The sequence below is a fragment of the Acipenser ruthenus genome, chromosome 8, assembly GCF_902713425.1.
Source record: "Acipenser ruthenus chromosome 8, fAciRut3.2 maternal haplotype, whole genome shotgun sequence".
Classification (NCBI taxonomy): Eukaryota; Metazoa; Chordata; class Actinopteri; order Acipenseriformes; family Acipenseridae; genus Acipenser; species Acipenser ruthenus.
Genome location: NC_081196.1, coordinates 14,834,323 through 14,859,599, shown reverse-complemented (window position 1 = coordinate 14,859,599; position 25,277 = coordinate 14,834,323). Strand labels below are relative to the sequence as shown.

Sequence of the window (25,277 nt, the reverse complement as noted above, 5' to 3'; positions counted from 1 at the left end):
GATTTATACCACTGCTTGTTTATAAATCATCTTGGCAAAGCTTTAACTCTCAGTTATTTAAAGTCTGGTTTAAAGGATTAAATAAAACTGGATTTTCATGAAATAGTTTTTTCTAAAGATGTTTCCTAGTTTATTTATTCCATTAAAACATACCAGGCATTTCAATAAGTAATGATTAAAAATGTTGTTGACAGGGCCCATCATTTCATAATCCACTGTATACAATGAATCGTATACAGACACACTTCTTTTAAGTGTATTGAATTTTTCAATAAAAAGCCAACAAATGATTCCTCTTAGCTAAAGCACTGTAATACTTTCAGAGTGAGCTGCATTTTTTAAAGTGTGCAGTTTTCACTTCTAAGTGTTTTTTTTGTTTGTTTGTTTTGTTCTCATGACAGGGTCATTTACTGCTTACCTTCTCCTCCAAGTCCCCCGGCTGACAGGTAATCACTCCGTCTCTGGGACCTCTTGGAAATGTCGCCTTACAGTTTGTAAGCCACTGTTTCACAAGAAAGAAAAGAATATTATAACTGAAGGTCACAGCTACTTCACGCAGCTGTATTTAAGCCGACAAAGTCCTGGAAGAACGAATCCCCTGAAACAATGCTCTAGGGCTCCGATTTGAAAGCAAGGCCTCATTCAAGTGCTGTGCCACTGTTGGTTCATGTCTACACCTGCCTCATAAACCATTTTGCTTTGGCATAGATTTATTGGCTTGTTTTCATCTGAAACACAGGAGGGTTCCAGAACAGTCCCAATAAACTGTGTATCCCCGTCACAGTCACATGGGTTACTCATGGAGAAGTATGGGCTAGAAATGAATGTGACTATACTAGAGCGAGTTGTGATGGTGTGCGATTGGTGGACCTGCCACACCAGAAGCAGTGAAAACTTCTGAACAACTTGTAAAGGTATGATACAAGTGATTCAAGCATTACATGATCAGATGATAACTGGGAGAAGTTTGTGAATTTCACCTGAGAACATGTACTGTATCAAACTAGTTATATGTGTAACATACAGTTACGCAATTATTCTATATAAAAGATATACATACAACATTACAGGGTCCAATACCACCAGAAAGTACAGTATGTTACTGTGGAATAAAAAACAATCCGAATCCAGAAAAGTATTCATTACTGTAATAATATTCACAATAATGAATTCCAATGCAATGCATTTCCAAATACCGAATACAACCCTTTAATCAAGAGCATGTACTCACTGAAATGGCAGCCACTTTCCTGTTGTTGTAGGTATCCAAATATTCTTGAAGTTCCAGAACACTAAACTTCATTTTCTCCAAAAGCCCATAAGAGATGAGCTGAAAGAATAATATTGCAACATAAGCATAATACATAATTAAATCAAATTCCATATTGTTCATTATGGCTTTTCTATTGTAACTGTTTTTAGAAAACTAACTTAGTTATCCACATTAATTTATAGCACATAATTTGTAATATTATCCATAACTACTGTAAGATAATCAAGCCTGTTAAGGGCTTCTTGGGTTCTGGGTTAGGGACTTGACATACGGTCTCGTGGCCATGATGTCCCATAACCCCTCGAAGTCCTAAACAGGCTTATTACACACACTTACCTATAGTTAATACTCTATATTACATTTAAGCAATTGTATATTATTATTTAATGTATGTTACAAGTATTGGGTACTGTTTTCTTGTAGATTACATTTATATTTGAATCACCTGGTTGTAAAATTAAAGGTATTTGGTCAATAAACTGAAATTAACTGAAATATATAATGAAAGAAAATATCTTTTAGTAGCAAACTTTATACTTACTGTTTCAGCGTCTACAAACAGAGTCGGGCACTCCGAACATGATGTCAGCATCTGTGAGGACCGGACAAACTTGCTTCCTATTCCTCGAAGGCCATCTCCAAGGTAACCAGCAGCATCACAGGTTAAGGAGCAGAATTTGTTTTGAATGTTCTATGATGAAAAATATTTGAACAATTTTTTTATTTCAAGGTATATTTGTAGAGGTACAAATTACAGTAAATTCTCATTCTCATTCTTCTGAGTGTAAAGGATATTGGGAAATGTATTAACTTGCTACCAGAGGTTTTGCTTTTGAGTTTTAAAAAGGCCTGTGATCAGAATGGGACATGCTGGTTTAAAGTGCAGTTCATTAGCAATGTATAATTTCATTTAAAACCGTGTTTTTAACAAAATGCACAGTACTTTATATTTGATGCTTTTCACTCTAGTTAAAATTTGATTTCAGTGTTACTGTAACTTCAATAAAAACTGACAGTATGCATTTGGCTTAGACTCCTGATACTATGAATTACTGATAAAACCTTTTTTTTTTTGCTGGTCCTTTGAAATTAGTATTAATGAGAGTTGACTGTATATTAATTTAGCTCTAATACTCTGCGGCGCTGAGTACTTTACTTAATAAATAAATTAGCATTTTTCCAGATACTAAACAACAATAACTTTTAAATCTCACAGGCATTTCAGAATTAAAATTAAATGCAAAAGGCTGAGATTGCAAAGAATTGCAGCAAATACTTATTTTGCAAAGGATTCATGAACAGTACCACATTCATGTAAAAGCATTTACCTGAAACAGGGAAGAGAACACGTGAAAGGTATAGACTGCGCAGGAGCCATCGGAGTCTGACACCAGCTGATTGATGTGGTTGTGCCAGGCTTCTTCTGCGTCATCACAGACTGCGGGCTGAAAGGCAGCCAGGATGGCAGAGAAGAATGGGGATGGAGGGGGGGAAGCACGGGCCTCCTGCAACCCAGCCCTCTCTTCTTCTCCAAAGCTGAACATACAAGCGACAGAGAACCACAATTTACAATATGTTACACACAGAAGTCACGATAAAATATATGAAAATAAAGCCATAAACTCTCAACCATAAAAAAAATGAAAGAGAAAAACCTAAAACTAAATCACATGGTATTGTATTTATAGTATATAAAAAATATAAATCATGTTTAATTGTCATTTTAGGACCACTTCTAGTAGGTTTCTTTTGGTTATTAACCTCGATCATGAATCTTTTCACCCACACTGTTATGTAGGTATAAAGCTTCCATAACAAACTATGAGAGCAGTTACTTTGAATTTGGAATTATGAGCATTACCACTGACCTCTATTGTTCTTATTTGATTTCACACATAGGGTGAAATGATTAATCCTTGTTAATTGAGCTAAAATGTGGCAAATCTAAATAAAGACAACACTAAAGAGACCACAACTGCTATTTTTTTTATGGGAAGGGTAAATTCCTACCTTGGCAGTCCTGCGTGGTCTTCAGTTTCTGCCATTTCTAAAGTGAAGCTGTCGCTGCACTCAAAAGCTGCCGGTAGTTCACTGACAGACAATGAAAGGTCATCCTCATGAACATTTGTGTCCTCCTCTTCAGCTGAAACTTCAGCCTGCATGAAAAAAAAAACACTGAGTAAGGTATAAAGAAGCACAACCTCAAACGATTCAGCAAAAACAACGGCTATCTAACTAACCTGACGGCAGCAATCAGCAATCTCGACAGATATACTGAGGCAGGTAATGTAAATAATTGAAATGGTTGTTCTAAAGTGAATCTTTTAGATCTGAACCTTTCAAAAAGAACTAAATGAACAAAGTTTAAAGAAACGGTAAACAATGCTATACAATCAAGACTTCCATAGATCTACGTGATAATAAAACACTATTGTTTTCTAGTTAAAAAATATATATATAACTGAAATAATAATGTTTTCACTGACCTTTTCCAAAGGACAGAAACAATCCGTGTGGTAGTTTTTTGATGCACCCAGCTGTGCTTAAATGATGCCAATTCAGCAAACTTTAAAACCAGAGCTTAATATTCTGGTCATGTACCCAAAGGCGTGGGCTAAGGGCAATGTGTACAACTCCTTTGTGTTTTCTCACATCCCCATAGCATATTTTATACTCAGCTGCCCACAGCATAGTTGTGCACATTGCCTATTAAAAGAGTTAGTAAGACCCTAACACCACAATCAGCAACAACCTCATAAACCAGAGAGTAGCTAAAGAAATAGAAAAAAGGAATCAAAAAGCCAAAACTGAGAAAGTGCAAAACATTTTGCAAGTGCTAAAGTATTATTTCCACTGTACATGCATGCAGTTATCCCATACCCTAGAAAGGAATGGTATGTGGCCTGTCCACAAGATAAGCATACCGTCTACACCCCACCCCACCCCACCCCACCTCCCTTTTCCCACCACAGAGCTCCCTATTCCCAAAATTTTCTTCTAGCATTAGCAAGGTATGCCAGTATAGGGGAGTGATATGGATAAGGATTAGCATGCTCCCACAGCTCTGTCACATTTAACCCCTTATTCACCCGCTGATTAGTGTCATCAGGAAGAGAGACTTCGAAACTAGGGGTCCTTGTGTTTAAGGAGTGTGGGTCTGCAGAGGTGGAGAGGGAATCCGTGTGATTCGTCTCCTCAGAAGGGGAGAGATTTATAATCTGAAATAAAACAAATTGACCGACCGTTAGATGATAGAGCTGTTTGGAAGGAGTGCAATCTAAGCTGTTCAGTTTTACCTTGATAAAGGCATTGTGCTTAGTTGATTTAGTCTTTTTTTGTAAATCACCAATGAGAGAAGCCAGATTACACTTCCATTAGCTACATAGGTCTCAAATGTGTAGTTTTGAAAGAAACACATATTTTAGTGCACCTGTATTTACATTTTACCTCAGCAGTGTCTTATGGATTAAAGAATGTTATTGGCTGAAAGCATGTCAGTCAATAGGGGAAGCAGCTGATTGGTTATTGACAGCTGCTGAAGGGGTGGGGACAAATCCACTCTCCAGGTGAAATGACCCAGGAAGGCAAGACAATCTAAAAGCATGGCTTGCAAACTAGAGCAGTATCAGATATCATGTTTTATGGCGAAGATACTTTATGGAACTATTTTGTTAGCTACAGTACAATTACTTTAAACTCTGCAAGTAAGCCTGTGAAATAAGGATGAGTGGATGTTTCAATTCTGAAGTAAAAACAATTGCAAAAAGCAGTACAGTCAGACTCCAGTACAATAAATGCAACTAAATTACTCCAGAGAAGGTAGCAAACGCTATAGCAAAACAAATAAAACAAATACAGCATTAAAAGTGGCCCAATCTGTTAACAGATTGTAAACATCCTGTCTCTGCTTTGTAGGTTGTTTTTGCCTCTGTACCACACAAAAATTGAAAAAAATTAAATACAATTCCAGAAACAAAAATGTATAAAGTTCCAGTTAAGTGCAAACCAATAATAGCCTTCATTTATACCAGCAAGGGTGTTACTTACACACAGGGATGTTAAAAAAACTACTTTCCCTTTAACTTTATATTTAAATACCTTCTTTAATTTAACAAAAAAGGCACAGCGCCACCAAGTAACTCAATGTTGCATAGCAATGTTAAAGAATGGAAAGTCAAACCTGAATTTCCACCATACATCTATAAATTCCAAAAAAAAAAAACACTTACCAGGTGGTGGGAATGTGCCAGTATTTGACTGGCTGTGAGGGCCTCCTCCTCTGATGACTCATCGGAATCCTCATGGTTGATTTTGCTCAGGCTGGGTGTGCTTCCTGAGAGCTGGCTCTCTTCAAGCAGCTGCATGTCACTCTTGTCCAGGCTGTCTAGAGAACGGCGGCGAACTCCCCAGTTAAAGTTATCCATGCTCTCGCCCTGCAAGAGACCAAACCCTTCAATTACATAGCGCTGGGAAACAGCAGAGCTTGTATTTGCAGGCTTGGATAAGAAATTAATAAAACTTCAAATCACACACTCCACTCCAGCATCTTGCTGAATGTACTGTGCAAAAGAAAAGAGATTTTCAAAATGAGCTAATGCAGGTAAAGAACCACATAAAAAAAAAGAAGCCAAAAGGCTGATGTTAGCTTGCTGTTTATCGCTGTTCCATTAAGGGCACGTCTTGCTAATTAAATATTTATATTCCTTAATCCCAAGAGTCCATCTGCTGTACAGCCTGTTGTTCTGACACAGGTGATGACCTATTACAAGGACATGGCTTGTAAAAGTTTGTTTCCTGAATATCCAAGTAAAAACTTATAGTAAACTTAAAGTATGTCAAAACACAGGCCCACATTTATATTGAACCTTTTTTTCAGGATCAACAACACATCAATGTTTTTTTTTTTTTTATTATTTCTGGTGCTATTTGCACCATTTATGTGAAAACACATCAGTAATGGTACCGAGCTAGTTATAAACAATGAGGCATTATTCCTTAATGAAACTTGGTTATTTCTCGCTATTTTGGTAATATTCCCATTTTTACTTTCCTTCATTTGCCTTTAAATCATGAATTGACAGTAGAATGACTATACAGAATAATGTACACAATGTTCTGTAAAAACTGCTTTAATCTAGAAAAAGCGATGGTCAATTTAAACAAGCAACATAAATGACGCATGCTTGCCACCAGGCAGATCTTTTTACAAAGGTACAGCAGAATGGACCCATTTAAGATTGAGTGGATCTTAGGGGTCACATTTTGTGTATACCACCAATTTGCCAGACAGTCCACCCATAGCTCTTCATTGAAATAAAGCATGCACTCCAGCCTAGAGCTACTGAATGGCAACTGTAGAATTACATGTTATAAACAGGCCTTGTGTTGACATGCACTCTTGCATGTGACAATTAGCTTGGTCTTTATAACATCAATGTTTATCCCACAATAGCCAAATCAAAATAGCAAGGCATTTGCTGAAAGCATTCCTGATTTAAGCATGCACAGAATAATTACATGTATGAGATAATGACACAGATATAGGCACTGTGCAAAAATAGCAAACTGAACAAAAGTGACGATGAGATACAAAAAGTACTGTAAACATTTCAACATTTCGCCACTTCAGAAAACCATCTTCATTTGACACATAACTGATTCTTACCTGAAGCTCCTGGGTCGCACAGACAAAAACAAAAAAAGAAATGAAATTACACATAATCAAGACAAGCTATCCAGTTTAATCAAGTATAATCTGTTTTTGAAATCTCAGCATTGATTTGCAAACTATGGAATAGTTAACATTGGTTGTTAAAACAATAACAATAACACTAGCATCCCTAATACCTCCTTTTCATGACTAACTTAAAAAACAATGGCATTTAAAATAATGCAAATATAATGACTTAGCAACAGAGGTCTTATATGATCCAAGTACAGTGAATGCATGTGCTCACCAACATGATAAGTATATACAAATAACCTTCTGATTTGCTTGCTAATAGTTTGTTTTCTGTTTCAAAAATTTGTGCTAATGACACTTAAAAAATATGACAAAACTTTCTTTCCACCGATAAAAGCATGGGCCGAAACGTTTGTCAGCTTGATCTTAAATTTAAAGTCATAGATAAAAAAAGAATCCTTACTCAGTAGTAAATATCTGAAGCTGCCATACCTCTCCATCCTCCAACTCCACGTCCAGGAAGTCGAAGTCTCTGAAGACTCTGAACTGCTGCTCGCTGGTGGTGTCGTCCATGTTCTCCTGCTCCCTCGCACCGTCCTCCGAGGACACCAAGCTAGCCTGGTGCTCAATCAGATCAAGATCCCCACAGGAGGAGAAAATCACCTGCAACAAACTCTCCTCTTTAACACTGACCGGCTCCCTTTGGTGTTAGTAAAACAAAAATGCATGAACTGCCATCACATCATGCACTGGCTATTTTTATACCGCTGTTCTATTTTTAATATAGAGCACAGATATCAAATTGCGGCCTGCTAATATAACAATAGGCAGAGCATTAACTCTTTCACTGTCAGTTCTAATACAGATATTCAAACCCTCCTTCTTTATATTAGTAATACTTTTACACACCAGTTCTGAAACTCTGCTTCTCTGTTTCTATGTAATGCAAAACAATTGATAGTAATAATACAGCTCTGTAAAAAAACAAAATACTTCATTCTATTCAATTCACGGTACACTGTTTAGTACATTTCAAAAGTGAGATTTAGGAAGGGATTTTGCTTTAATGCTAAAATGAACACTGGAAAGGGTACCGAAGACTTACTGAAGGGTTTTTGGTTAGCCCCACTTCTTGCCCACATAGAGAGAGCACATTAACCAGCTTTTCCCTGGTTCGTTTCTGTAAAATGAAAATAAAAATTGTATAACAAATTCCGCTGTAAAGTGCTTCTTAAGGAGTAAGACCAGTTTAACATTAATTTACCAACATTCAAACTTCCTATTTATATTCATATATACGTTTTTGAACCGGTATTATATTATTTAGTGCAGCACAGCCATATCATATTTGCCCCTTTCCTCTTACCTGTGAGGACTGTGGTCTTTTCCAGCTCACAGGCACCAGGACATTGGAGTTTGAGCCTGATGATGTTGAGGAGGTGCTCCGGGTGACAGCTATAGCTCTGCTTTTACCATCTCGCCCTGCTGGCCCCTGCAGGTCATCATATCTCCTCCCAATGACTGGAGTCTACAGACAGGGAGAACGGCTTCACTTTCCAAAATCCCTACTGTACACCAATGACTTAGCAACATATAGCAACACAAGATGAAATCACGACGATAACATGACTATTTGGTGTGACACTCTAAGTCCGTTTAGATTTTTAAATTCTTTAACATTTCCTTCAAAGAGCTTTCGCTAGCGAATGTTGCTTGTAGAGCTAATTACTGAGCGGTTCATTCATTTTTAATACTTGCTTTAGTTCTCACCAGTATCTTATTGACTGCTCTGGGTGGTTGCAACACTTCACTAAAATACACATAACTGTTCTCATGACAAATAGCAATAGAATACGAGCCAATTAAAGCATTCCAGTTGTTTCAGTAGTTACCAGATTAGCTCATCGACAGCAATAAAGACAACTTCAAATCCCCAAAAGCTTTACTTTATGGTAAGGTATGGTACTTACTCATTTACTTGGCAGCATCTGCAGTAAAACTAATTACACTGTACAGTATTTCGTTTTGTTTTTAACAAAACAAGCTAAAAGGTTATAAATATATTTATGTAAAAAACATCAGTTAAACACCGTAACTGCTGTTCTGCTAGTTTGTCCTCCAGTAATGTTTAACATTTTCCAGACTCTAGCTATGTCTGATACAATGGGTTGTTGAAAGACTGACATCATTTCCTGCAATTCAAAAAACCACATAAATAGCCCTCTTGCTTAATCTGAGTTCCCACACATTAGTAAGTTCTGATCAGATAGATCCGTTACTAAGATAGAGGTTTTGTTTTTCTTAGCCTTAACAAAAATTGTGGTTGTTCATTTTGTCCGCATTTGGGAAAAGACGTACTGTTTCATATAGAACAACATTTTTTTACATTTTTAAATCATTAATGTAATTTTATTCCCACTAACTAAAGGTTGGTTGGAATTCAGTAAGCTTAAAAACTATATAAAAAAATGCAATGTTATTTACTTTTACCAAATATTTTATTTTTTTAAATAAAATAACAATACAAGCCTACAACATGTGTACAGATTTGCTCTCCTCCTCTCTCACTTGATTTTATTAATAGAAAAACGGTTGAAAATGAACCACTTGAGACTTATTAATAATGTACAACAGAATTCACTGAGAGTGAAACCGGGAGATGGTTTGTACCTCTGAAATATCAAAGTGAAAATCCAAAGTCTTCCCTGGCAGCTCCTTTGAAGAGCTGTCCCACACCCGGCTCATGTGTACGTGCGTCAGGTCACTGTGCGGGTACGAGGGCAACACTAGGCTGGCAGAACGAGAGACCACCAACTTGAGAATGTTCAGGGCTTCCTTCCAGTGAACACTCTGAAAGAAAGGGCAGGAATCGCTTTTCATTTTATACCTAAACTGGACAATGCACACCAATTCTACACTGATAAACAGTATGGAATGCATTTTGTGGTATAATATACACACAACATCCTTTATATTTCTAATGTTAACATTCGAAAGCACTTTAGAGTAAGGCAATGCGCCAAAGTAGCTGCCTCTGTGCTGGGTGTGTCCTGGATATATTTGTCCCTTATCAAACAGTGCTGAGTAGCCTTGTCCGGTTTATAGCTTTACATACAAGAGGTCTATTTTAATAGCCTAAACACATCTACAATACCCAGTACATGAAAAAGAAGGTTTTTAAATGTTAGTAACCTTTTTCTGCTGTTAAAATGAACTCCATTTGTTGCTAGTACTTATTTAGCTGATAATTAGAGAAGGATAATGTGATTTTTTGCTTGCTATGTTACTGTACTTAAATTTGTTCCAATATAGTTAGGCATATTGTACAGCAGAACGATGCAGTAGTCTTCAAGTACAATGTGAACAATAAGGTGATGTTCTGGGTTACATTTCTTATATAAAATACTGGTATTGGTTAGTTTTTTTTAAAATCAATTTTCTCCTTAATTCCTCTATTTAAGAAATGAACTTGGCCCATTTATTGTCAGCATGAGTGATGCTATTAGTTTTCCAGTCTTCAACGAAGAACTTTGAATTTAAAATGTGTTAGCTTTATTAACCTGACATAATGTACCTGTTACAGTGCTTATGTTAACACAGCCTCTTACACTAACCGCCACAAAACATTACATGACCACTCATCAGGAAGGTTACCTCTCCAGGCTCCCTTTTCTTATACATTTATCATCAAGCAGGGCAGACTGCAAAGGAGGTCTTCCTATAGTTTTTCCTCTGCGGAATTCAAATTAATCATCTTTTGAAATACTATTTGCGGAATATTAATATACTGATTTCTCCCATTGTGACTGTACTTATCTGGTGCAATTTGATTCTAAAATATCTAATTTATAATTACTATTTTTGGGGTGCCTTTGGGAGTTTTATTCTTGTATAATTTTGTGCATTCAACTGGAATCTACAGTACATGCTTTAATTATCACTTAAAGATTAATTGACCTGACTTTAGTGAGGGTTACAAAAGCTACATTCATTCCAATTAAGGTCATTAAAATCTTTGTGTTTTACCTGGACAAATTTTTCAATGGTCTTCAGCACCTCCATGTTGAACTGTTTGACAGGAATGCCAGTGAGATCCATGTGACTGAGGAGACTGTAGATGATCTGAAGAAGAGACTGTTGCATGCTGGGAAGGCCCTTTTCTAACAGCTGCATTGAAAGTGAAATGTTAATTGCATACCGTGAAGAGCTTTAAAAATACGTTTAACACTACATTATTACAGTCACTTAAAATAAACATGTCTAAACTAGTCTAAGTTATTAGCAACATATAATCCCCTTGTGCTCAAGAATGTCCTGACAAAGTTTTATCACAAATAAACTTGCAGCAGTAGGATGTTACATGCAACATCTTCTAGTTCTGCTAAAACTCAAGCAGCGAAACAGAAATTAAACTGTGGTGCTAATCACGTTTCACTACAATTGCATAACAACACCATCATCACCCCTTGAAAGCATGGGAATCATAACACAAACCTCTGTCATATAAGTAACTATATTCAATGTGATATCAGCAAATGCTTCATGAAGGTATCGGCAAACAACATTAACCCAGGTGGCACAGTCCCTTGTGTATGCGTGGGTCTTGTACAGCGTCATGACATGAGCAAGGTTTGAGAGCTTGGTATTCTTCTCTTCTATGCACACCTAGAAAATGGGAAACACAAAACAACAACTATAGAAAACAATGTAGGAATCTGAAAATATCATATCATATTTATATGCTTAAAGACTATTTTATTATATTATAATTGAGGTTTAAGAATGAGCACTACTACAAACCTGGGCTATCCTTTCAGCAATATCCTTACAGAAAGGAGTTGGGCTGTCAAAGTGCTGAATTAGATGGGGAAGCAGACACGATACATTCAATGGGAAACCTAAAACAGAGGAATGATGAAAAGTAGATTTTAGACATAAACGGGAGATATTACAAGCATTAAAAGTGCAAATGTTCCATTTATAACTTACACAACCCGAGATTAGGAGGTTGACATTTGTTAATGAGGAATCCAACTTGTTAATAATACTGTGTGTTAGTTTGTACACTGTAGTCATGTTGCTCACACATTTAGAATGAAATACTGCATGTCTGGTGGAAACTTTCAGATCTTACTAAGAACAGTTCATGGTTAGTACAAAATTATTTTGCCAACATAAATGTTAAAAACAAAACAAAACAAAAAAAACCCCACAAACAGACAACTTAAAACTTTAAAGAAAAACATGTATAAAGGCTTAAGTTAGTAATACTTTATAAATGATTTCCACCCAGCATATTGTATTACTAAAGTGTAAAACAGGGTCGTCAACACGTTGATCTCGAGATACTGGTAGCTTGCCCCGTGGTTTAAAAGTAGCTCCTGACAAGTACACACACACACACACACACATATATATATGTGTGTGTCTGTGTGGTGTGTGTGTGTTACTTCATAGTAAAACAATACAGACCGATCATAGCAGTTTTGGAATCTTATTAGTTACAGAGTTGGAATGCATGTGCAATTATTATTTTATGTATTTAAAAAAAAAAGTCACTACACCTCATCTGTTCAGCGTGAACCATGGATGCAGAAGCAGGTTATTAAAAATACCCATTAAACTGCAAACTAAGACTTACAAGAAGAATTAGATAGGTTGACCTTTTTTCATTTCTGATATAAGACTCTACAAGACTTCAACAACACATGTATTTAATGTTATAGGCTTGATCCATGTAGCAAACTCATGTATTACTCATCTTGTGCAATAATGGGTCACAACTCACAAGGCAATGCTGCAGCAAATAAAACAAGTGAGGCTTTATCAGGCTGTACCATGCAGCTATGAACATTGTATGGAACTGAATGTGAATTGACTTTAATTACCTATGGCTTGAGAGGAGTCCACCACTGACACCCGAGAAACAGGAGTCAGCTGGCTGAAGAGCTGGAGGGTCAGGTCAGTGGTCGAGAGGGAGGTAAACCCTTTTAGCAACAGCTGCTGTAACCCTGAAAAGTTGGCCCACTTCAGCTGCCCTTGGAGTTTCTCCAGCTTCTCCCTGTTTTCTGCTTTATCTAGGGGGATCTGCACCAGCAACTTGTGAAGCAGCCTCAGTGACATCTGGTACTCAAACTCAAAGTCTGACTCCATCAGCGAGACAGCCACCCAGAAGATGGTAGCCAGGAGGTTTGTGGGATTGTTCACGTTTGCTGGGTCTGTGATGTTGTCTTTTGAAGAGGATGAGCTCCGGGTCTTGGATAAAATGCCCTGCTGTGTGCAGGCCTGGATTTTGTCCAGTGTGGCACTCCTGGGAGGGTCTAAGGACCGATCAACCACACCAAACTTCTTGGGCACGGAGAAGCTCCTTTGGTGCCTGCTGCGCTCGGCTGTGCCCATGCCACTGGCTCCGACCCCTGCGCTCAGATTCAACTGGCCGGTGCTCTTACGGCTGGACGCCAGCTTGGCGTTGGTCAGGAAATCAGGGGACGATGACCTAATTTTACCACCCCCCCCCCAAAAAGAAAATACAATTAACATCCAAGTAATATAACTTTTTTTCAGGAAGAAAGTAGAAGCAAACTAGGGATTGTACTGTAGAAGACACTCTCTTTTTTACTAAATCATTATTATCGTAGCAGAAATTACAATTCTAAAATCTATCACAAACAACTTAAGACTTCTTACAAGCCCTCAACTTAAATGCCTGATTTGATTATTTTGGGTTTGGTAACTTTTTGAAAAAACTGTGGTCATAATAATTTAAAAAATCTAGCCCATGATGATGATGATGATGATGATGATGATGATTATTATTATTATTATTATTATTATTATTATTATTATTATTATTATTATTATTATTATTCCCTCCCTGTGTTCACCAACCAAGTGTTGCCACCTTAATGGTTGGTTTCACAGACCCAGATTAGTGTCACTCTTGGACTACCCAATGTTAATTTAGGTAAGGTAGTCCAAGACTAATCAGGGTCTGTGAAACCAGCTCTGTTTGTCTATTTAGTTATACAGATTGTGTAGATTCAGCTTTGAAAACAAGCTATTGTTTTGTTTTAGGAAAAAGTGTTATGGATGGCTAATACAACTCAACTTTCATTGCTATCTGCACAAGACATATTTGCATTTGATATGTCTATTTTGTTATAAACAAGCTTACAAAACAGCAATGTGCAGTAAATTGTGTTTCAAAAACTTCACAAAAACCAGTCACTTGATAGGAAGATAGAACCAGTATGCTTGTCCCTACTTAGAAGTTCAACAATACACTGTACATACATGGGTATGCCTTTATTTATATCATTGAATCATATGTTATGTTATGTTTATGAAAGCATAGCATTGTCAGGATTCTGCACAGTGATCCCTTTAAGGATAAGCTTGATTCTGAATGGCTGTTGAGCAGGGTAATGTAATGCAATTGCAATGCAGTACCATGCTGTGCACAACAGCAACGAGACTAAAAACAGATGCAGTACAAAAAAAGAAAAAAAAACTAACATACTTGTGCTTGAAAAAAACACTGACTTACCTTGACAAAATAGCCATTAAATCTGCATTCTTCAAACAGTCGGCCAAATTATCCACAACTGATTCCAAAGTAAGCAGGGCTTCCATCACATAGCCCTGAATTAAGCAAAGATGTGAAAGACACAGCAATCTACCTGTAATGCACGAGGTATGGAGAAGCATATTGCTGTGGATACAATAATACTCCAATCACACATGACCTGGTACAGGGTTTCAGCACACTAAAATTTGACCGCGTTTTAAAAATACGTGGGTATGTTGTTTAGGCTTCAACATGTTCAGTTAGTTCTATAAAAAAAATGCACCAATGGCTTCACTTTTATCTTTTCAAATTGCTTACAGCATATCATGCTTATACTACACATGAATCATAGTTTACATTTCTATGCTTTACCATGCTTTGTCTTGCTTTAACTATGCTTCACAACACTTTGCTCTACTTGCACCTGCTTATTCACAGCCAAGTGAATTGTAATCAGGATTTCATTTCAATGGTGATGCGTCCCTGTGGTGTGAAACCTGACAGAACGGTGAAAAGCAGTGAAACGAAAGTACCTGAACTTCATCTCCGTGTTCTCCTATGACTTCCACCAGGCGAGAGATCAGGTCGGACACTGCGTGGGCAGACAGAGGCTGTTTCAAGGCTCTGAAGATTTGGAAAGAGCGGCCCGCATAGTGCCGGGAGGAGCTTGACAGCCCGGTTTGTAACGCCACATCACTCAGCTGCTGCTCCAAATGGAAATCTGCAGTCCGTGGAGAACACACATTTAATGTTTTGCGGAAACTGCATATAAACCAATGACCTTATAAATAAATCTACAGGAAAATAAATGACCACAAAGTGAGCTGGAAGAAAACTATTCAAAAATTGATTTTTTTGTTTTAATTTAATAAGGTCTATACGCTGTCTGGATTAAGTGGCACTATTTTTTATCTACCAGTAGGAGATTGATTGTGTTGCTGATGCAAATACCGCTCCAGTTCATTCAATAACAGCCGAAGTGTGACCAGCCTACCTGACTTTGACTCTTTGAAAACAGACACCACGTGGCGAAGGAAGTTAGCCAGTTGATCGGCACTCTTGGAATTCTGGTTTTTGGGAGTGATGTCCTCGTGGCACCAAAGGGGCCCAAACGCCCTAAAAATAAAAAGGAAGATGATTTTAAATACTAGATGGTGCTGAGGATAGAAGTAACAGCAGAAACAGAGAAAATGAACTGGGAATTATATTGCACTAAAGGAGATCATTTCACACTGTGCCAGTTTTGTATGGTTGTAAATCCTTCCAAACTGTGCCTTTGTCAAGTTTCCTTCAGCACAATAATACCCAAATTCTTAGTACCTGTACATCATTTTTCATATTATTACCCTATGTATACAAAAATATATATATCTGTTATATTTTGGAACCTATATGTCTCTGATTGGGACTGTATATAGCTATGTAGATGACAGTCTTTTCACCTGGTGGTTAGAAACTCTATTAGCTTGTTAGCTTTCTCATCAGACTCGATGGATGTTTCCATGTCCTCCATCTCCTGGGAGATCTGAGGCAGGTTCCCGCTGCTGCCTCCCAGGCTGATGCTGGAGGAGGTGGAGCTGGAGCTTAATCCCGAGTCTGGCACTGGAGACGTCTGATACTCCCTTAAGAAGTCAAAACCACCTGGCAGTGCGGAGGAAGATACAGTGAACTGCGCTCATTTATTTTCCACACATACAAAGTCTTTCTGTCAGCACAGGTTAAGCTAATACTTAATTCTAATGTCTTTCTCTATAATTACTCCTAAACGTCAATTTGACAGCTGACAAATACCAGAATGCACTAAAAGCATTAAAGAATAATGATAAACCATAGTCAAGCAAGCTAAAAAAAAAAAAAAAAAAAAAAACAACATGTGAGAAACAGATAATGATCTAAACACATAGTCTAACATATTCTGTAGCACCGGCACTATTGTGAAGTTATAAAAACAAACTAATGATTTCACAAGAGGTTTTTGTCAATTTCTTTAATGATATAACATTGAATGTAGGGCTGTGTCCGAAGGTTCGAAAGTTCGTTCCCTAGCCAGGGATTCGAAGATTATTTTAAACCTTCAAAGGTTCGTCAGACGGATTCACGCACTGTATGTTTTTTTTCTTCTTCTTCCTGTTAACAGAAACTGTTTGACAATGTGTGAATACTATAAATCACACATTAAATGTCACTCACATGCAGAATTCGATCTTTTGATGTGTATAATGCATATTACGTAAACAAAAGTACAAAATGTTTGGGATTTTTTTGTTAAATGCCCAGACGGACAAAAAAAGTTGAATGCAAACTGTGCAAGTGACTCGTATCATGGCGGCATAACCAATCTCTGTGGTCACTTGACAATATTATTAATATTTTTAATAGTAGTAAAATGTGACTGATAAGCTGCTTGGAACGGTGACAGTAAAATAAACCTTTGTCCACTGCAGTTGGTGCTGCTGCAATCCAAGTTTACTGTATATATCGCAAGCAGCATCAATTACGTGTAAATAAACAACATGTATTTTAATTTTTATTTAAATTATAAAAACATGATTACTGTTCTATATAACGTATTTTTAAACTACATGTGAATGTTTTATTCCATTTATATGGATTACCTGTAAAATAATAGGATTTTCAATGAAATATAAAGAAGTAGCTATGATGACGTCACCAATAAATTATGCAAATGAGTACCATTGAAGGTTCAAACCTTCCTTCGGTAATGTGTTCCGAACCTTCGAAGGTCAAAATGTACCCTTCACTGCAGCCCTAATTGAATGTCATTCTGTCTTGGCAGCCCCCTTTACCAAAACCAAATGAAGAATATCTTTCTTTGTAAATTAATTCTATTTTTGGCACCACCACACTTTATTTTGAATGTTCATCAAGACAATTATTTTCAGGGATACCAAGCTATTTAATATGTAAGGGATGGGGTACAATGGGCAATATATGTCAGAGCACCAGTCAATGCACATTTATTCATCTTTCCTAATGGTCAATCCCTGGGTTGCGTGGCAGAGAGAGTGTTACCTGTGTAGAGGTATTCTGGCTGGTAGCTGGACTTCACTGTCAGAGTCTTGCTTTCACTCATCTCTCTGGTAAGAAGAAGCACTGATGCTATGACCTGGAAGTTGTTGTTGCAGCACAGCGCAATCAGTAGATGAAGAAGCAGTCGTTTACTGTGCTCAAACACTTCTGGACGGTAATGATCAAGACCTATGGGAAAAAGGGATTTAAAAAAGGAAAATGAAACACAATCTAATGTAGAAGCAGACTGAGCTGAAAAAAGTCCTGTGATGGAGTCAGTACTGAGTTAGTGGTCACATTGCATGCTTACCAGAATAAGTAATCATTCCTTTACAGACAGGGCAAGTTTATTACAAGGACACGATTTTAAAAGGAGCACACTTGTATACATTGAATATACACAGTGCCAGTAGTGTGCTAACATTGAGCGTCTTTAAGAAGTAATGTAGTGAAATAATAATAATAATAATAATAAATTCAATGTTATTTCAATAATTTTGAATTCTTGTAACTTCTTTCAAATATGTTTTCATTGTCTTCAAAAAACTGATTTTTGTTTACTAGTAAACTCAGAAACAGAACTTTAGAGTTCTGAATAGAGGTTAAACGATACACGATGATACATTCTAAGATCACATCAGATTTGTCTTTCGGACTATCTCAGTTTTATGAATAAACGCACCAGAACATACCCAAAAACAGAGCTTGGAGTAACAAAGGCAGATGCAAAGCCCAGTCTTCTCGGACACTGTGATCAACGACCAACTCGGTCATGAAGATGACGGCTATATTACACCTGGAAAAGACAAGCTTGATTTAGTTTAATTCTGTTTAGAGACATGCAGGATCCTGTCTATATAAAATGAACATGTTTAGCAAATATAAATGTAACTATGCCCCAGTAAAGCTCCATCAATACACCATAATAATCCTGAGCTGAATAACCACCCCTACCAGAGACTGACAATTATATAGTGTATTTTATTAAATAGCATCTTATTTTTTTGATATGTGGTCTACTGTGAAGGATAAGTTGTCCTTATAAAAGTTTACCATGTTAAATTTGAACAATTTTAATTGTAATGCTGTGTTTACAAATGAAATTGACAATGCTTTGACATATTCCTTTGTAAATTATCATGCTTGCATAGTTGTCTTTGCAAAATCAGGCTTTTGAAAGAAAAACATATACACTATTCAACTAGAGAGCTCAGGAATGTCAGATAAACTTTTTTAGATTAATTCAGTTTACCAGGGAGTTTACCCTCAGGCACTTGGAGAAAGATATGCGAGATCGGGTATGGTCAGGATATGATGTGGATCCAAGAAGCATTGCAAATATTTTAGAGCTGTAAATAGGAATCTATAAATACGTAAACATACAGAAATGTTTTACAAATAATTAAGAAAAAATCAGCACAATAAGGAATGTATTCCAATTTTGGTGGATGAGACAAAGGAGTCTTTATTAATGCCTATTCGTCAGAAATAAGAAACCATTCAAATATTACCTGGCACTCACGTGACTGAAAAGGTCTGATTGTTTGCACAATTTGCTTAATGGTTTTGGATGTATTGGAATACGCTCTGGTTGCCACCTGTCAAGGTTTTTACTGGACAGTCATGGAATTCAGCTTTTTGTCTTTCACTGTATCCAGTATGGATAAAGTGGCTATTTCACTGTATCTGGTTGGCTGAGGAACACATCTTTTCTTAAATATGTTTAGCTTATCTAATTTTACACAATGGGCCTTATTCAAAGTCTGCTTTTATGCATACAAACGTTTGACATTCATTTAACTTTGTTGTTAAAATTAGCAACTTTAACTCATGAGCTTTGTAAATAGGGACCACTATTTCAAGTAGCTCAGAATTCACCAGATGAAACCAGAAATGAAAAGTGGTGTCCACATTTTACCCAATTCAAAGCTGGCAACAAGTTAGAAAAATAACAGGGTGTTGGGTGCAGGTGTAAAGTTTCAATAGTTTACAAACTTCAAGACATACAGTAAGATGTTGGGATTTCCTCTAACCTGTGCAGTGGTCCCCTTGGAGTGATGGTCTCAGGGAGGTAGTCTACTAGGGGTGCCCAGCATCCTCCGTTCACAGGCATTGGCAGGGGCTGCGGCTGATTGGTCTCCATAACATTCATCAGCCAGCCACTATAGGGAGGCGCAGGGTCATCTGGAGGTGAGGCACATCATTGCACAGGTTTAATCAACCGTTTAAGGCTTGAAACATTCCTTGAATGAGGGCACCTCCATATTTCATCTCCTTTTAAATCGCCAGCTGTCTATTTTTGAACAACATTCATATTTTGTCTGAAAAGAAATATTCAAGCCGTCCCAGAATGAATACCATTGGTATGAAGCATGTTTGAAAGAAAACAGCTCCATGTACAAAGACCTGTATCTAATAGTTAGTGGATTCTTCCTACACAGTTAAAAATGTAGGTTTGCAGAATGTAATCTGAGACAGGCTTTTTAGTTAAGTATAAGATTGCAATGTAGATTTGATTAATATAAAAGGTGCATGTGGACCAGTAAAAAGTGGGTTATTCAATGATGTGTCAAGCTTTAATGTTCAATCTAAGAAAGTAAAAAGCTTGAATACCTTCATAACCTCATACATACCTAAAATAAGTCACATTCATTCATCGATAGCCAAGAACAGAAAGCTTTATCAAACAGTCAAGGCACCACCTAGATGTAACATTATGCTAGTTACATTCCTTGCATTGCTAACCTTTGAGCGTGGCTGCTACTGCAAAACAAGAGTTTGATTTCCCCTTCCTTAGCTGTACAAATACTGCAAAAGTATATAGACACTACTGAGGTCCAAAAAGAACAAGTAAAACATCAAATATTTACCATCCAAACTTAAATCTTACTTTTGTCATCGTCGTAAGACCCGCCGGAGCTGTTGCTGTATCTTGAGTCTAGTCTGGTGTGCGCTCTGATCACATTGCTGATCCTAACATTACACAAATAAACAAACAGTGATGTACTGAACCTCTTACAATCAGTCATATTTAAATGTATAGCCTGAGCAGGGCGAGCACAAGCTCCAAGATAGGAGACAGGAGAGCAGGTGTTCCAAGTGAAGGGCCGCCTATTCCAGGCAATTCTACACAATATCTAATCAGTAACATCAGTGCAAATACCCTACGACACGCAAATCACAGATGCTGGTGATGGCGGAAATAGTTAGATAAATATTGTATGTACATTACTGTAAGAGACTGGAATCATCTATGCTATGCGAGTAGTTATTCACTTAATATAATTTGGTTCAAGTGTCCTACACTGTCAACCAGAAACTGTCAACTAGCAGGGTATTTTTAAAGTGTAAATTTAAACAAATGTCATTGTAGATAGATGAAAGAAGTGTGTGAGATATATAATGTTTTTCGAGGATACTGTAGTAACGCTCCTCGCACTGCTACATTAAAGACACGAACGACTCTTTAGACCAGTGTCTATTTGATACCCAGTTTGTTCACTGTGCTTTGAAAACATCTTAAGCTTCTATCCTGATTTTGAAAATGACTATCAAGGGGTTATCTTCACAGATAATACAAACCTTTCATCAGACTCTCTCATTAATCTGCTTTCATCCGTGTCTGGGAAACTTTCTTGGCCAGCTACTACAGTGTTACTGCTGGACGTTGTCCCTGTACAAAAAAAAAGAAAAATCTGACTCCCAGCTCTCTGTGTCTCCAGATCAAATCTGCAGGCTTTAATACCGGATTCTTTAAGGTGTTTTTCTTTATCTGATTTAAATACAATTTTACATAATGTATAATGTCCAGATGTCGTAGTTCGCTTTATGCTATTTGTATTGTCTTGCCCGTATTCCCTTTACACAAAGCCAGTAGTCTCACAGTCCTGGTTGACTAAATACAATTATTCTATAAACAGAGAGCAGTTGTCCTACCAGAGGCAGCTGCTGAAGCCTTGTTGCTTGCAGCAAATCTGTAGAAAGGTGGATTATCGCAGTGCAGGACCACAGGGTTCACAGGGTCTGTCTGCTGCAGCTCAAACAGCAGCTCCTCCATTGTTTGAATGGTGTTATTACGGCACAGGTAGATCACAACCTTTTTAATCTGAAATCAAAACAATTCTAGGTTGGTTGGGTACTGGAAAGGAAAAAAGTCAAAACAACAACAACTCAAAGAGGGCTAATACAAATGGGACCGTTCCTATCAAATCACTGGTGTTTTTGGTGTAGAACTAACATGCTAAAAAAACTGTGTTAGTGTTCAGAACATTCACAGAAAACACTGATTTTCAAGCAGGTGCAAAGTTTGTTTGTTGCTAGTTTAATATTGATTTTGTTTTCAATTAAAAAATTGGTTTGTGTTTGGTTTCAAATTGGGCCTATCGTACCCCAATCTGTGAAGGAGGGGGTAACAATTATTTAGATAAACAGTAGACAGTGCCAGTTCTCTATAATTTATGGATTTTGTCAGTCCCATTAGAATATCAGTGATGCCAGTTCCTTTTAAAAAGAAAAAAAAAATTAAATGCACCTTGCATATTCAAATGTTGTTATGGTTACAAATCAAAAGGAACGTTTCATGCACTTTACATTTGCACTGTAATTTTCTAAACTTTTCCCCATGCTTATACTTTGCATTTACTATGGTTAACCATGAGTAACCATGGTGTGTATAATAATTCACAAAGCGTATCTGTGATTTACCATGCTTTGTATCACAATGCTTTTACGCTGATGTTCTACACTTTTACCACATAATATTGCAGTAAACATGTATAAGGGTTTTTATCAGAGAATGCTTCTTCTGTAATGGTATTTTGGTGTGCCACTGAGCATAAAGATTTTCTTCCAGTACTTACGTATGGCAGAAGGGTGGTGTCACTGCTCACTCCGCACAGACTGATGAGGAACTGCAGTGTAGTTCTTAGGTTGTTGCTCCACTTGTCATTGCTTACAAGGGCATTCCAAGCATTCTCCATCTCTGGCCCGGGCATCTCATCTCCGTGCTGAAATATATGCACACTTACTGTAACTCAACAAAACAACAGCAAATTATACCTACAGAGTGCTTCTAAACACTTCCTCTACAACAGTCAAGTCTCAATCATTTCGTTTAGTTTACATTTTAGAATACACTTTGTGATTAACAACAATATAAAAAGACAGACATTAACTGACAAAGGGACATATTTTCTAAGCCTATAGGTCTTTATTTAACTCATATTTTTTGAAAGAGGTCAAATGTCTGCTTTTTTTTTTTAAAACTAGAATCAAACAAATAAGTAATATAATCCAAGTTATTTTAAGCTCTCTCACATTGTTTGTTTCTCATTTTGTAACATTTACATGATTTCTCTCCTTTCAAAGAAATAGGAGTTAATTTAAGACTGGAGATAAATCTTTGAAAGTATGGTCCAAAGTCCCTTATCATATTTCAAAGAAGCAACCAGTTGTGAATATTTGAAATATCTGAACTTTCACAAACTGCACTGCTGCATGGATTTATTGCTTGGTTGCCATGGGGATAATTTTGCCTAAAAGAGTGAGACAACAACAAGCTGCTTTCTGTGATTCCTTTGTTTACATTTGGATGAACTGTCTTCTGTTTGCTGAAAACATATATACTGTACATGGATATAATTACAGGTCTATCAGTATAATTATTTTGCGCATTTACTGTTTTGTAGTTTAATATTTACAAGGTTGGTAAATGATCCACAGCGGTTTAGTGTGATAAGTCACTGGCATTTCATGCTCTGGTTGCCTGAAATGACCTTAAGCAGTGTGTAAATAACAATAGCCACATTTACAATAACAAAATGTACTTTATCTGAAACAATCCATCAAGTACCTTGGCAGTCATAAACATGAGGTTGTTGAGGACCAGCGATGTGGCCTGCAGTGACCCCCAGCCACTCCCCTTCAGCCGGTGAGTGCAGCCCAGGCTATCCCACTTATCTCTTGCTTCGTCCTCAGGGGTGTTGGGACTGGAGACAGGAGGGAGCAGGCCGTTGTCTACCAGCTCAATGTTGTGTAGCCATGGTAACAGGTAGGTGAGCATGACCTGACGCCCATTTGGGTGGGTGGTGGGAAATCTCTGGCTGACCTCTGAATTTAAACAAACATAATGAGAAGTTAATAAGCTTACAAGAGTTTACAGTGGTGCTTGATGTAACAAGGAGCCAGTCCAAAACATAACCCAAGGGCCCATTTAAAAAATATATTACACAATAAATAGCTAAAATACCTTTCGCAGCAGTCATTACCTTTAGATTCATTAAGTGCCCTCACCTTTGACTGGCAGTGGTCAATTATCTAGCAGGTAATGGCCACTGTGTCAGACATTGATGTTTAAAGGGTACATAAGGACCTTTTTTTATTTTATTGTGTTACATGTTCCCATGTGTTGCATCCTCCTACTCACATATGTAACTGAGATGGATTTTTTTTTATTTCTTAGCAAAAAAAATTTTACCAGTGAGGATTTACCAGTGAGCAAGAGAATGATGGGAAATGTAGTTCTGAGAGATCCATGCGGGTATATGGGAAGCCATCTTGAGGCAGGGAATGCAATTTAAAAGTTTAAAAAAGTGGTCAAAATGTAAAAAAATAAAACAATGCACACACCTTACATAAACAGTTGTAGCAACACATGAGAACATGTAACACAATAAAATACTGAAACAAACATCAGTATTTTGTTATACAGCTTGAACATTTGGGGCTTGATTTAGACCTTGATATTACCATGGTAACAAGCAGCAGAGCTGGTGAGCTGCATTGAGCTCCCAGTGAGCAATTGGCTGCTTGTATACATAGGGAGAAAGCACACAGGATTACAGTACAAGTTATACAGGTATATGTTACAGACTCAGAGAGGGAGGCCAGTTGACTGATTTGTCAAATTCACAGAAAAAGAGCGGATTTGACAAATCAGTGCAAGTGACAGATATGGTAAACAGGAAGGGGTTTCAAATTATAAATATCAAAATCTTAGATCACAATTTCTCATGCAAATTGTTATGCTTGTAAATAAAAGGCTGTTTATATGCTCAACACCAGAACACATGTGTGTGTATAGAAGTGTATGAACAGATTCTTATGTTGTACATTCCCCTCAATGCAGAGGATAAAGGTTGTTGTACTAAAATGGCAGTAGGTGATTTGGAGGTTTCTTGCAAGGTGTTTTATTTTTCTTCAGTTCTCCATTAATGAATAAATGAAACAAGCCTTCTCATTCTAGTGGGAGGTGTGTTTGTGCATTGAGAACATACATGCATGATTAATAGAGACTGGCAGCATTGCTGCAGGGATGAATGCAAGGGGATATTCATTTTCATTAATGATGGCTTAACTGTCTGAGGTTTTGTGAATGAGGCTGGCTAATCCACTTCAGTGTGGTATAAATATGTACCTGAGAAGAGTGGCAGGGTGAGCTCAGGATACATCCTGGCGAGCTCATTCGAAAGCTGTGACAGGGACACATTGTACAAAGGTGGCAGTGGGCCATGAGTGCCATACAGTATACTGCCAGGCTTCTGCTCCGCAAGCTTCTTAGAATATACAAAGAGCTTTGCTTCAAGAATCTATTGAAATAAAACAAAAAGGGACAGCATGTATTTGTGAACATGTACTACTCTTTATTAGATGGAAAATTAAATAGTCAATTAATTCAATATGTTAAAATGACAACTGTGTTATATAAGCAAAATCAGATATCACGA

General features: G+C 37.3%; 1 protein-coding gene across 8 annotated transcripts in view; it reads right to left on the bottom strand.

Annotated features, from left to right (window-relative positions):
* The window catches only part of LOC117407365 (protein furry homolog), a 110,065-nt gene that overhangs the window by 6,686 nt on the left and 78,102 nt on the right, over positions 1–25,277 (bottom strand). For all 8 annotated transcript variants that reach the window (XM_059029588.1, XM_059029589.1, XM_059029590.1 and 5 more), the window contains exons 31-58: positions 24,968–25,139; positions 23,405–23,661; positions 22,413–22,559; positions 21,490–21,658; positions 21,136–21,226; positions 20,444–20,526; positions 19,587–19,737; positions 18,246–18,349; positions 17,557–17,742; positions 15,966–16,164; positions 15,518–15,639; positions 15,057–15,244; positions 14,503–14,597; positions 12,845–13,452; positions 11,757–11,854; positions 11,451–11,621; positions 10,983–11,123; positions 9,627–9,806; positions 8,323–8,484; positions 8,062–8,136; positions 7,449–7,619; positions 5,503–5,706; positions 4,363–4,491; positions 3,284–3,429; positions 2,602–2,809; positions 1,815–1,964; positions 1,232–1,330; positions 419–502 (exon numbers count right to left, since the gene is read on the bottom strand). In XM_059029588.1, the coding sequence (XP_058885571.1) occupies positions 419–502; positions 1,232–1,330; positions 1,815–1,964; positions 2,602–2,809; positions 3,284–3,429; positions 4,363–4,491; positions 5,503–5,706; positions 7,449–7,619; positions 8,062–8,136; positions 8,323–8,484; positions 9,627–9,806; positions 10,983–11,123; positions 11,451–11,621; positions 11,757–11,854; positions 12,845–13,452; positions 14,503–14,597; positions 15,057–15,244; positions 15,518–15,639; positions 15,966–16,164; positions 17,557–17,742; positions 18,246–18,349; positions 19,587–19,737; positions 20,444–20,526; positions 21,136–21,226; positions 21,490–21,658; positions 22,413–22,559; positions 23,405–23,661; positions 24,968–25,139 (4,590 nt within the window). The remainder of the gene's footprint in view (positions 1–418; positions 503–1,231; positions 1,331–1,814; positions 1,965–2,601; positions 2,810–3,283; positions 3,430–4,362; positions 4,492–5,502; positions 5,707–7,448; positions 7,620–8,061; positions 8,137–8,322; positions 8,485–9,626; positions 9,807–10,982; positions 11,124–11,450; positions 11,622–11,756; positions 11,855–12,844; positions 13,453–14,502; positions 14,598–15,056; positions 15,245–15,517; positions 15,640–15,965; positions 16,165–17,556; positions 17,743–18,245; positions 18,350–19,586; positions 19,738–20,443; positions 20,527–21,135; positions 21,227–21,489; positions 21,659–22,412; positions 22,560–23,404; positions 23,662–24,967; positions 25,140–25,277) is intronic.